This window comes from Malus domestica, chromosome 05, assembly GCF_042453785.1.
Source record: "Malus domestica chromosome 05, GDT2T_hap1".
NCBI lineage: Eukaryota > Viridiplantae > Streptophyta > Magnoliopsida > Rosales > Rosaceae > Malus > Malus domestica.
This window is the reverse complement of record NC_091665.1, coordinates 35707951-35720791: the sequence shown is the minus strand read 5'-3', so window position 1 is coordinate 35720791 and position 12841 is coordinate 35707951. Positions and strand designations below refer to the sequence as shown.

At 38.4% G+C, this 12841-nt stretch overlaps 1 protein-coding gene and 2 long non-coding RNA genes across 8 annotated transcripts in view; all 3 read right to left on the bottom strand.

Annotated features, from left to right (window-relative positions):
* LOC103435364 (inosine-5'-monophosphate dehydrogenase 2-like) overlaps window positions 1-10270 on the bottom strand; it is a 45810-nt gene extending 35540 nt beyond the window's left edge. The window contains exons 1-5 of one of the 3 annotated variants that reach the window (XR_011580700.1): window positions 9143-10250; window positions 8505-8684; window positions 8008-8155; window positions 7464-7721; window positions 6537-6993 (exon numbers count right to left, since the gene is read on the bottom strand). Coding sequence is in view for 2 of the 3 variants with exons in the window: in XM_029102867.2 (XP_028958700.1) it covers window positions 6922-6993; window positions 7464-7721; window positions 8505-8684; window positions 9143-10138 (1506 nt within the window). In the remaining variant the exon portion in view is untranslated. Of the gene's footprint in view, window positions 1-6536; window positions 6994-7463; window positions 7722-8007; window positions 8156-8504; window positions 8685-9142 lie in introns of those variants that run through there. The other 2 variants (XM_029102867.2, XM_029102868.2) reach the window with 2 other exon arrangements.
* LOC103418454 (uncharacterized) lies at window positions 92-1034 on the bottom strand. 4 transcript variants are annotated; one of them, XR_011580704.1, is made up of 5 exons: window positions 961-1034; window positions 755-874; window positions 518-644; window positions 361-421; window positions 92-260 (listed from the first exon to the last, which is right to left on the bottom strand). It is a non-coding gene; the product is annotated as an uncharacterized lncRNA (long non-coding RNA). The 4 variants fall into 4 exon arrangements; XR_011580703.1 differs by having other exon boundaries at window positions 518-585; XR_003773603.2 differs by having other exon boundaries at window positions 755-861.
* A 519-nt stretch (window positions 10271-10789) lies between the features above and the next one.
* LOC108173396 (uncharacterized) lies at window positions 10790-12112 on the bottom strand. Its single transcript, XR_001790022.3, has 2 exons — window positions 11789-12112; window positions 10790-11224 (listed from the first exon to the last, which is right to left on the bottom strand). It is a non-coding gene; the product is annotated as an uncharacterized lncRNA (long non-coding RNA).
* Between the last annotated feature and the right edge of the window lie 729 nt (window positions 12113-12841).

Genomic DNA, 12841 nt, shown 5'->3' with positions numbered 1-12841 from the left:
GTCCCTGGGGGTGCATCCGATTCCACCCTTGGCTCCACCATATGGAATGTCGGCCATAGCAGTCTTCCAGGTCATGAGTTAAGCCAGGGCATTCACTTCATCCAGATCAACCTTTAAGAAAACAAACCAACAACAAATTTGATACAGAATCCACCAACAGAAGACATACATTTCGCTAAGCTCCTTGGGATTTTATCCCCTGTGATATGGTCCATATTAGCCAGCTTCTTCGTCGAAACTGACTTCACAAACACCTTCTTCTGTTTTCAAATTTTCAAAAACACAACAATCAACTACGTTTCTGAGAAAATTAACAAAACAAAACCAAAAAAAAACCTCTTTTCTCAACTTCAAGCTTACATTTTTGAAGCGAGCCATGGATAGCGTTTGCAATTTCAGCTCCGTAGCTTTGTGATTAATACTGAAAAAAATTATACGCATTTAGAGTAGAGAGAGTGAATTTATGCTAGGGATTCGTCAGATAATTAAAACTAATTGAAAAATTAAACAAAATTACCTTTGGGCGTTTAGGGTTTTGGGGGAGCTCTGTCTCTGCGTGAGGTTTTAGACGAAGGAAGGTGATGACTGAAAGCGCGAGGCAAATTAGGTTTGTTTATTAGGCGCATCCAAACCGTCTAATCATACTAAGGAAATCAAGATGCATCCAAAACACAGACAGTCAAACTGGAATGCCCAGGGAGAAGGAGAAGCGGAAGAAGAAAAAGAAGATGAAGAGAGGTAGTCGACAGCTTACCCGACACTGGTCGTGGTCGGAGTTGACAGAAATCAACGAAGCCCTGTGCGATTTCATCGTTGTGAGCTGTGAGAGAGAATACGATGGTCACATCACGATTTTATCTCCTGAAGATCGACTCTTCCAAGTCAGAAAGCAGACAAATTAAAATTCAAGAACAATAAACTAACAGAAACAAATTACAGAAGAGGAAACAATCAAATTACCTCAACAAAAATCCATGATTATTCCATGAGTGCTGATTCTAAAGGTTCTAAAGGGGGAAGGTTTTTTTATTGGACAAGGATTGTCTGCCCTCCTAGTTGTTGTGCCCTTTCATGCCCTTCTATTTTGTGCGGTCACGGTTAAGTCACGTCAATATTTTATATTTTTATTATTTTTTGTCTTATTATCTCATTAAAAAATTAATATAAAATATTGACGTGGCTTAACCGTGACCGCACAAAATAGGAGGGCATGTAAGGGCACCACAACTAGGAGGGCAGACAATCCTTGCCCTTTTTTATATGAGATGGAGGATGTTCGATCTGGAGATTTAGGTGAGCAGATTGAAACTGAGGGAGAGAGAAAGAGAGTGATAGAGAAAGAGAAGAGAATGGTAAAGTGACGATCGCACCCTGCCTTTCCACGATCATCAACACGCGGCATCAAGATCAGCGGCAGAGAGAGACAGTGGCAGCTTCGCAAATAAACTGAAATGTGGTCCAAACACTGTTCATATGAATAGTGCGATTTCCCCTCCTACTTTAGACTAAAGTAATTAGGGACATAATGTTTTTTTTTACTATATTTTATAGATCATATGATGTGGTGATTGATGATTGAATACCTTCTTTAAATAAATGATCACTCTAACATCACCCTTCATTGTATTCACACTACCGTAACCTGTATAAAAAAATGTCCCTATAGAGCCATTTTCCGGCAGTAACTGTGTACTGGATCTTGAGAAGCATTGGCAAAGACTAATTCGGATGAGAAGAATAACAATAGAAAGAAGGGAATCATGTAAATACCGCAGGCCTTGTGATCTATTTTAATTACCAGAGATATAAACTTTGGCTCCTTCGGTCCCATAGCTATTAGCTAAAGTTGATTTCTCAGAAATTTCATAAAATAGACTTTCTAGAGACCCCCAATAACCAATCTTCGCATGAATTGCTAAGGATCTAATAAGTTCAAAGTTTGATTCCTTTAGACGTGTTAATAGGGCAAATGCGTCTATAGTGACTAGGGTGGATATTTCGTATACGAAAGCTAGCAATTCGTCCTGTTAATTCTCCAAGGCCCAAATACCTCGATTTTCTTTTAAGTACTAAAGATATAAAGTTTGGCTCCTTCCGTCCCCGTAGCTATTAGCTAAGCTAGTCCTTTATCTAAACGCGTTTTAGACTATCTCCAAAAGAAATGTCAAATCATAAGCAGAATGTCATGTAATCACATTTGAAGATAGAATAAGCTCTAACCTATATGTCAATTCTATGTGAATTGACATACTGAATTTTTATATGTTAAATTTGACATATGAAAAAATGTCATGTCAAATAGTTTTTTAATTATTCTATTGTGCGAGTCTCATTAATACACCAATTATAGATCTTGAAAATTTATTTTAAATGATTTCTTTTTAAAAATGGATCCTACAAATATCATTTATAACAAAATAAAAGGTTAGAAAAAGAAAAAAAAATCTGACATTGTCACAACAATCATCAAATGAACATTTGATATCTATCTTTTATCAGCTTCATTGTAGGTAAAGGTTTCTGGAGGCCCAGTAAGTCATCCATACTTCTATAATTTTAGATGTGTGATATCCACACACCTCATTTTACTTCTCACACATCTTTTTAAGTTTCAGTCGTCGATCGGATGAATTGAAGAAGATCAACAGACATAAATTATCAAGGAATATGTGAAAAGTAAAATAGGATGTGTGGATTGTTGGAAATTTGAGTAGTTTGAGTAGAAATTTCTTTGTCCCACATTGGCCATTCCCAAAAGATTTTATCACTTTATAAGGTTTTGTCCTTTAAAGAAAGTGATTGGAGTAATAGGCCTGGAGACTAAAATTGGGCTCACCCTTGAGATTGGGCTTTGGGGTGTAATAATTAATTGGTAATTAATATATAATTAATTATAATTAATATATATTTAATTGTCAAAAGATGGGCCTTGGGCCTTGGGGCTCTAATAATTAAATTATTTTTCGGATTTACTTAATTATTTTTTAATTAAATTCGAATTTAATTAATTAATTATTTTTAATGAAAAGACTCATCCTTTCAGATGAAGTCTGAGAGTTCTTTCTGAACACAGAGCAAAGCACCCTTCTGAAGAGATGTCTCCCAACAGTCACACCCCATTATCATACCTGTTGCAAACAGGCATCTATCTGCTATATATACATACATCTGCATAGCATTTAGAACACAGAAATAATAAACTTCATCTTCTACATTCATAAACCTTCTTACTGAGAAAACCACATTAATATTCGTCAAAAGTCTATTTTCCGGTGATGGAATTTCTGACTTAGATCGTTGAATCCTGGTGGAACAGATGTCCGTAGAACTACAAGCACAGAGTAGAGACGAAATTTCTGTTTCAAGGACATTGCGGTACGCAAGCCTCGATCTTCAAGTTGTCTGTTTTATAATTCATATTCTAGTTTATATTATGTTAGTTTCTATTGCATTTATTATTTATTAGCATATATAAATTATCACAGATTGTTGACTTATATCCAACAATTAGCGCACCCCTAATTTTATTGGAGACTTTTAGTCTTCCATGAACGTAATTTCTTCTTGTTATTATGCATGAGGTTTTAAACCATGGAAGAAAATAAAAGTCTGATTGGACCGGAAGTGGGAGCCTATCAATGTCATACTTCGAATCTTCCAAACCCCCGACTAACTCATCAATCATTGCCAATGCGTGCTCCTCACGTTATCTGTGAGGATGTTAGGCATGTCCTACTTAGAAGAGATTTTTTCAAGTAAAAATGATATATTTTTATGTGTCTTTTTATTTATTTTATAACATGTGAAATATCACTTAAAATAATTTATCCGTACTTAAAAAATTCAAAGTACTTTCCGAGTTGTACATCTCTCGCTTATAGGAATACACTTGCAAACGTAGCAGGTTAATTATTAAAATGTGATTGCCACATTCCCTTTTCTCTTTACATACTTCTTTTTTTAATGATTTGTATATATTTAATTAATCAAAGATTAATAAAGAGAAAACAGTAGTGCAAAAGTCACCTTCTTGTATCATCAAATATTCAGCGGTTGCCTTTGCTTCCCTCCCCCTTTTTTCGACGGTGTAATCCACACTTATTTTTACTTTCTACTCCATCATTTTAATTTATGATCGTCGAATTGAACGAATGAAAAGATTAATCGACAAAAATTAACAAGGATGTGTAAGAGATAAAAAATAGTGTGTGAATAACGCTACCCTTTATTGTTGGTTGGGTATGTTGGGTTTTTTGGCTCAAAATTAAGATGATGCAATAAATTAGGTTTGTGTTACCTATTTGGTTTTGGTATCCTATTTGGGTTTGGTTTTGACTTCTTAGTTAGTTTCCTTGGTGGAGATATTTTGTTAATTACCTATTTGATTAGGTTTTGGATTTATTTTCTATTATGATTCCTATTGTAACCTAAGTCTTATGCACTATAAATAGGACCTTAGGGTTAGTGTATTTTGTGTGGCTCATTCGTGTGACAATTTGGTGAGAGTCAATTTGTGAGTTAGAGAGCAATTTGGGAGAATCTTCTCCGTTAGGTTTGGGTTCTCTACTCGTTTGGTTTAGGCTTTGTAATTTGTGAGATTTGGGTTGTGAGAGTTTAAACACTTTTTTGTAATCTCCGTTTGTTTAGTGAAATTCCTCGCCGTGCTTCGCCCGTGGAGTAGGCTTTACGCCGAACCGCATAAATCTCTTGTGTTAGTTTGAGATTGTTTGTTTTAGCTTTCACCTACGACGTTGATATTTGGTACTTTGTTACAATTCGCTTCCGTTTGCGCATAAAAGTACAACAAGTGGTATCAGAGCCCAGGTTTCGGCTTGGGCTTTGTTTGGCAGTCACTATGAAGCCTTCTGTGTCATCAGTGAAAGTTGATATTGAAAAGTTCGACGGCAATGACTTTGGTATTTGACAATTGAAGATGCGTGCTTTGTTAGTTCAACAAGGGCTTTTGAAAACGCTAAAAGGTGTGAAGGCTTTGCCGGATTCGTGGACTGATGAAGAAAAAGAAGACGTTATGGAACGGGCACTTGGAGCAATCCTGCTGACTTTATCGAATGAAGTCTTGCGTGAAGTTGGTAGCATCAAATCTGCACCGGAGTTGTGGATAAAATTGGAGAGCTTGTATATGACCAAATCCCTTGCTAAATGGTTGTATTTGAAGAAAAGTTTGCATACTCTTCGTATGGATAAAGGTACGCCAATTCATAAGCATGTTGATGAATTCAATAAACTTATGATGGATTTGAAAAGTGTGGACAACCAAATTAGTGATGAGGATTATGCGATAACTTTGTTGTGTTCTTTATCTCCTTCGTATGAACATTTTGTCGATACCATGCTATTTGGTAGAGAAAGTCTTAGTTTGGAAGATGTTAAAGTCGCTTTGAATTCTAAAGAGCTGAAGAATAAAGTGTCTGACACACAAGATGGAGCTTTGGTAGTTTAAGGAAGGAATAAGGAAAGGAGCAAACTTGGAAAGAACACTTGTAGCTATTGTTATAAGGATGGTCATTGGAAAGTAGATTGTCCTAAACTCAAGGGCAAAAAGAAGTTGTTTGATAAGTCTTTTGCTAGTGTTGATGCAAACATTGCAGAAGATCGTTGTTCTGAACTCCTCAAAAGGTTATGTGAAGAGGTGGAGCTTGGTACTCAAGCTCTTTGGGTGGAGTGCAATTCGCACTTTTTGTTCGTATGTTCAAGCTTTTGCTTGGATTTTGTTTCGTATTTGTTAGTTTCCATAATGGAATTTGTTGGAGAAGGCGTTGGAGGAAATTTCAAGTTTGAAGACTTTTGGATTTTTTGAGTCTAGGTGGAGATCAGTTTTGAAAGAATTTGGTGCACGTTTGCGTTTGTATTTTGGTATCCCAAATTTGGAAGTTTGCTAATTTCTCGCCAAGGTGGAGATTGTTGGGTTTTTTGGCTCAAAATTAGGATGATGCAATAAATTAGGTTTGTGTTACCTATTTGGTTTTGGTATCCTATTTGGGTTTGGTTTTGACTTCTTAGTTAGTTTCCTTGGTGGAGAGATTTTGTTAATTACCTATTTGATTAGGTTTTGGATTTATTTCCTATTAGGATTCCTATTGTAACCTAAGTCCTATGCACTATAAATAGGACCTTAGGGTTAGTGTATTTTGTGTGGCTCATTCGTGTGACAATTTGGTGAGAGTCAATTTGTGAGTTAGAGAGCAATTTGGGAGAATCTTCTCCGTTAGGTTTGGGTTCTCTACTCGTTTGGTTTAGGGTTTGTAATTTGTGAGATTTGGGTTGTGAGAGTTTAAACACTTTTTTGTAATCTCCGTTTGTTTAGTGAAATTCCTCACCGTGCTTCGCCCGTGGAGTAGGCTTTACGCCGAACCACGTAAATCTCTTGTGTTAGTTTGAGATTGTTTGTTTTAACTTTCACCTACGACGTTGATATTTGGTACTTTGTTATAATTCGCTTCCGTTTGCGCATAAAAGTACAACAGGTAAAGGTGCAAATCTATATTAAAAAATAAGAGAACAAAAAACAAACCATGTGGTAAACAATTGAAACTGCATTATTCATAATACACTCCTAATGGAAAGTTGTTTAGTTTCGTTGATCATTAAATTAGTAACAAACAAAACTCAGACAAATTCTAGCTAGTCATGTGTCCCACACTTAAAGTGCAGAGTCAACCAAATGCAGGCAGATATGGAAGCTCTCATGGCAACCAACAAAAAACCAGAGAACCGTCTGAGACCAAAACTTTCGCCGCTCAGCAAAATTTTTGCAAAACCCGCTAGCAGTTTGGCAGGCTCGATCCTTGTTACTCATGCTAAATTGGAGATATCGGTTGCAGAATGGAACAAGGAAGAGTTCCCAATCCCCCGAGACAGCAGTCACTAGTAGGAATCAGAAAAGCTGAAAAGATATAACCATCAAAACGATTTCTTCTCGTATGAAACCAGACCATGAACTCCACCTTCTACTTGCGCTGCTCCTGTTCTTACCTGCATAAATAGAAAAATATATTGTCAACTGATTGAGAAACCATATGAGTTCTTGATATGACCGTCATAATATCTCAGGTCCCATAAGCAATAACAAGGTAATCATGGAGTGAGCTTTTCCTTGAGGTGATAGATGGGGCTGGAAAACTATTTAAGAAGTGGGGAGATGGAAGACCCTGAGAGGTTACAGGCTTCTTCTCTATAAGTAAATAAGTGTCTGTATATGAGTGATACACTGATACCCAATAACACTCTAGATTAATAGATTTCTTCCCCACTTGTTTCGGGAGTTTAACTTGAGAGTGACGAACCAGAATACAACAGATAATGGAACGGACTATGAAAGAGTAAGTTATCGAAAGAAGCATTGGCTACAACATCAATTCTCATTTACGGCATACAACTAAAATGACATCCTTAATAATGATGACATGAATAACACAACAACGTATGCAAAATGGTCTACTTACCTCAAGCCTTAAAATGCTTGATTTTAAGAGGTCATGAGCAGACTGCAGTGAAGAAGCACCAAGATCTTGGAAACCTTGCTTTACAGCTTGCATTGTGTATGGTATGAACTTCAAAACAGATCCTTTGTCTGCGACTGCCCCAACCACCCCCTGTGCAATTTTCAGCTTAGCTGTATCCCCCAAGTACCTCTGATCACTCCCTTTTGTCATTGCTTCAAGAGATCCCATGCCTCGATATTTTTTGACTCGGCAACCATTCTAATAGAAAACATGAAATCACTTATATCACACTGTTTCCTTAATACAGGTTAAGCATGCTGAAAGATAATCAACAATGACAAAGAAATACCATTCTAATATGTATACAACTTTTGCTTTTAGTTCAAAATTAAGAAAATTTAATCAATTTCGTAATAAGATAACCACCATTAAAAAAAAACACACACAGACATGAAATACTCTGCTCAATACAGTACCCAGTAAGTTTAGCTTGGATATGATCCATGAAAAATCCAATCACAGTTTCAGGGAACCGGACCCTTACCTAGCCTAGTCCTGACCAATTTTGCCACTTACTCTCACCACTTGAGCTAATCTGAAGGAGTCCAAAACCCCTGACTGTATGTAGGCTTCAAACTTATTAAGTTCAGATCATCAGGGAGAGAGTCCATGCAAACATACGAATGGCATACCTAAAGATGTAAAATATTGATGGCAAACCATAATACATCAATTTAGTAAAACTGATCTGTCGAACAATATTGATGCAGTCCAAAAAAGGATGAGAAATAATTTGTCTAACAAACTTAGAGACACACATCTTCTAGGAAAGTTCCTTTACCACCACAGCTGTGATTCAGTATTCGTAAATCTGCCTAATAAACTCCTTAAGCTGCTCAAATAGTCATCAAAGAACTGAAAAGACGTATTGAAGTAAACACTCATACAAGAGAGAAGAAGTGTGAAAGTAAATTTTATAACTAATGGTACAAGCAGTATATCTGTTCTGGCAATAAAAACATGAGTAAATCCCAGACATACCTGATACAGAAAAGCCCCAGGAGCCTCAGTGCTTCCAGCTAAGAAGCTTCCCATCATGACAGTAGAAGCCCCAAGGACTAAAGCCTTCACAATGTGTCCAGAATTGGTAATGCCACCATCAGCAATCACAGGCACACCACTTTGTGAAGCGATAGATGCCACCTTGTAAACTGCAGTTGCCTGATACATATCACCAAAATCAAAACAACTTTGTAAAATGGTGTAGCTATCAGCAACCCTTACAAAGAACAAATTGTCAAACAAAGTATTCAAAATGTATTAATACAAATTACACCGTGTTAATCAACTACACGGTTGTTGATACCACTACCAGAAGGTAAGGTAAAAACCTTTGTTTTCGAAGTTCTATGTTTCCAAGTATCTAATAACAAGAGAGTAAAGCACCCATCAAAACAACGATTGTTCAGTAGGCACAATGTCATTGATTTAACAAATCCTTACTCAAACATTTATCATCCACTAAAAATTTGTAGTAATTTAACCAATTACTACAAATATCATAACTTTCAACACTCCCACATTCTAATAAGCCTCAATTAGCCACCACCAATGATAACGCAACCTAAAGCATCAATCACAAAAACAAACAAGTAAACAAAAAGAAGGCATCTTTATACCTGTCCGCGGCCGACGGCGCAGACCTCTTGAGTGGTACAAATTGAGCCAGATCCCATTCCAACCCTCAACCCATCAACACCCGCCTGAATCAAATTCTGCGCCTGACTCACCGTCACCACATTCCCGCCAACTACATCCAAATTCGAGTACATTTTCTTCACATACTTTATCATCTCAATCTGATAAATGGAGTTCCCCTGAGAGCTATCCAACACCACTACATCAATCCCTGCCTTCACCAACTCCTCCAATCTCTCCTTATCCGACTCCCTAGTCCCGATCGCCGCCCCAACACGCCATGTCCCGTCGGGCCCCACCGTCCCAACCCCCAATTTGGGGTACCCTTTAATCCTCTCCACCTCCTCCTTCGCCACCACATCCACAACCTCGTTGTCCTTCACAGTTGCCAACACATCTCGCTTTTTCTGCTCCATGTACTCCCCAATCGCCCCCAAATCGTAACTCCACGGCACCGTGAAGTCCGTACAGTTCACCATGTAATCGTATATCTTCACCTCCTTGTCCCCCAGCTTCACCCAATCCTTACCAGCCACGTACCCCAAAAGCTTCGAACTGGGGCTACCACTCTCGGTAACCAGGACGTAGGGATTGGCAGCGTCGAAAACGTCGTCGGATTGGATTCGATCGCTTGGGGATTTGAATACGGGATTGGAAAGAAGCGGGACACGGCGGGACTTGACGGACCGGACCATGTGCGCTTGCTCGGACGACGTCGAATTGGAGTGGATGATGCCGATGCCGCCGAGTGCGGCCATGGAGATGGCCATGTGGGACTCCGTGACGGTGTCCATAGGGGACGAGACGCAGGGGATCGAGAGAGGGACGCGGCGGCTGAGGTTGGAGGCTAGATGGACGGAGTCGGTGGGGAAGTCGATATAGTGAGGGAGGAAGATGACGTCATCGTAGGTGTAGGAGTAGCCCTGGTTGAAGAGGCGCTCGGAGGAGAAGCCGTCTTCGAAGATTGAGGCGGACATTGCGGTGGTTACGATGGAGGGGGAGGAAGGCGGCAGGTTCAGGGTTTTTGCGACTAGCGAGTGAGGTGGGTAAATATGGAGGGAAACGTCCAAATTTATAGGCTGGGTGTGGGCGGGTGCATGACACCTAGCCGTATTGATAATTACTAGACAAGCAAGATAATGATGTTAAAGTTAATCATTTGCTTCTGTATGCTGTCTAATTTCTGATGTCATTTTATGTAATCTGTAATGTTGTTCAGTAGATTCAATTTTGTGTAAAAGGGTTGACGGTTGCTTTTATCAGTCGACCCAATTATTTCAGTCGGCTTATGTATTGAGCCATATATATCAGAAATATCTGAATGAAAAGATCAAATCTCTGTTTTTATAAAAAGCATCAGCCCTCTGTTTCCAAAGCTCTATGCACTCTGTTTGTTTCTTTGATTTTCAATCTTTATCATTTTATTCAGATCGTCTAATAGGGCTAGGTTCAGTTTTAATCGGTTCGGTTTTTTGCCAAAATCGAAATTTCGGTTCGGTTCGGCTCAAATTTTTTTCGGTTTTTTTCGGTTGGGTTTTTTTTTCGGTTCGGTTTCGGTTTTTTTCGGTTTTTTTTTTTTTTTCTCCAACAAATGCAAAACAACCCCAACATAAGATAGACCCATCAAGAATGCAAATAGAAGTGCATAAACATAAGATAGACCCATCAAGATGTGCTTAACAGGTAATTTAATGTCAATGGGAAGTCCATCATCCTTTTGGTTATAAAGTTTACCATCAGAAGGAGGTGCAAGTACTTCAGAGTCATCCTTTCGGTTTCGGTTTTTTTTTTTCTTCCTCCAAAAATTTAAAAAAAAATGAAAATATGAATGTTTACATTCAAAGTCACTTCAGAGTCATCCTTTTTCGGTTATTCAACACAACACAACACACACACACACACCATGCCCATTGTGACCGCTGATGCTCGTCATAGATATTTGTTTGGGCATAAACATCAGGTTTATGTTGTACTGAGGTGTGACTCAAAGACGACAGAAAGTTGGAAAGGTCTCTTGATCCAAGTTCTCGTGGAGTACCAAGACCGGTTACAGCTGCGCCATCCTGCATACATGAGATAATTTACAGAGGGATAATAGCTTGTTATCATACCAGAAAATGTGTGGCTTCATCATTTCCAATCAACTCTAGGCTTATGCTATGTTAATGAAGGGTTACAACGACATTACATGTTGGGTTTGACTGCTTGAGATAGTTTCTTGCAAATAAAGACTCTTATATACTCATTGGTGTTGCTGAAACTTTCATTGGTCCCCATTTCCATACCTAATCGTGTCTTACTTTGCAATTTACGCCAATTCATGTAACTTTAAATTACGACCAAGATTTAGCATCCATTAGTCCAATTGGAAACGTAAGTACAATTCAAAATTACCAAATAGATAGCAAACATCCTAAATTTCAAACAATGGTGCCAATAGAACTTGAATCCAGAAACCAGAGCATCATTTGCAAAAAGCAGCAAAATGGTCGAAAAAAAGAAAGCTCATTTGCAGCAAACAACATTAAAAGAATGAAAATTTACAATCCCCATTAGACTGAGAAGCAAATCTAGAAGCTGTGAGAACCACCTCAGCACAAGATCTTAGAGAGAGAGAGAGAGAGAACCTGTTGACAACAAGAACACCAAGGAAGAAGCTGGCAATGCAGAAGAGAGAAACCCATATGGCGGGGACTCCATTGCTGACCTTGTGAGGTCTGCTGAGACCCATCTGGCGGGGACTCCATCGCCTTCACTTGTTCGAGGTCGCCGAAGCACCATCCTCTGGTTCATAGGGTTTGGATTGCAGCGTCGGAAGCAGCGCCGGAACTCCCCCCATCCATTTTTCAGCGCCTGTTTGCCGCGGCGTTTGATTTTTGGGGCTCGAAACGGCAAGAAGAAGCTCACGGCGCAAGGAAGGGCGTTTGATTTTTGGGGCTCGAAACGGTAAGAAGAAGCTCACGGTGTTGTTGATTTAAAAGGGTGTTGTTGATTTCTCAAAAAAATTAAAAAACTTTTCTGAAATGTTGGAGGCATGAGGGTTCGAACACTTGTGCTGCAACTTGAAAATTTACCCTGAAACCAACTTGGCAACAGGTTTTGTTTTGTTATGATTGTATGACTAAACTATTTATAATATTGAAAAAAATAATTAAATATATATATCGGTTCGGTTCGGTTCAGTTCGGTTTCCGAACCTCAAAAATCGAAACCGAACTGACCAGATTCGGTTCGGTTCGGTTTGACAGTTTCGGTTCGGTTTTTTTTTCGGTTCGGTTTTTTTCGGGCTCGGTCCGGTTTGGTTTTCGGTTTTCAGTTTTTTGAACCCACCCCTATCGTCTAAATACCAACAATGATCACCCCGTGTTCAATGAAATGTCTAATCAAAAAATAAAAATAAGTTATACTCAAATATCAACAAGCATGAATGCTCGAATAAATTCATCATTGATAAAACTGTTTTTGTCTTAAAAAAAGTTTTTAACCATGCATTAAGAACTTATGAGATATGATTCTTAAATACGCCACTAAACCGACTTTATCTTATTTCACGTGTTTTGGTTTCACCTTATCAAATATTATTCGTTGAACCTTTTCTTTTTTATTACTATTTCGTAAAGTTTATTTGTTTTATTATTCCAACTTTAATGGTTGACAAATCAAAGGCATAAAAGTGAGCC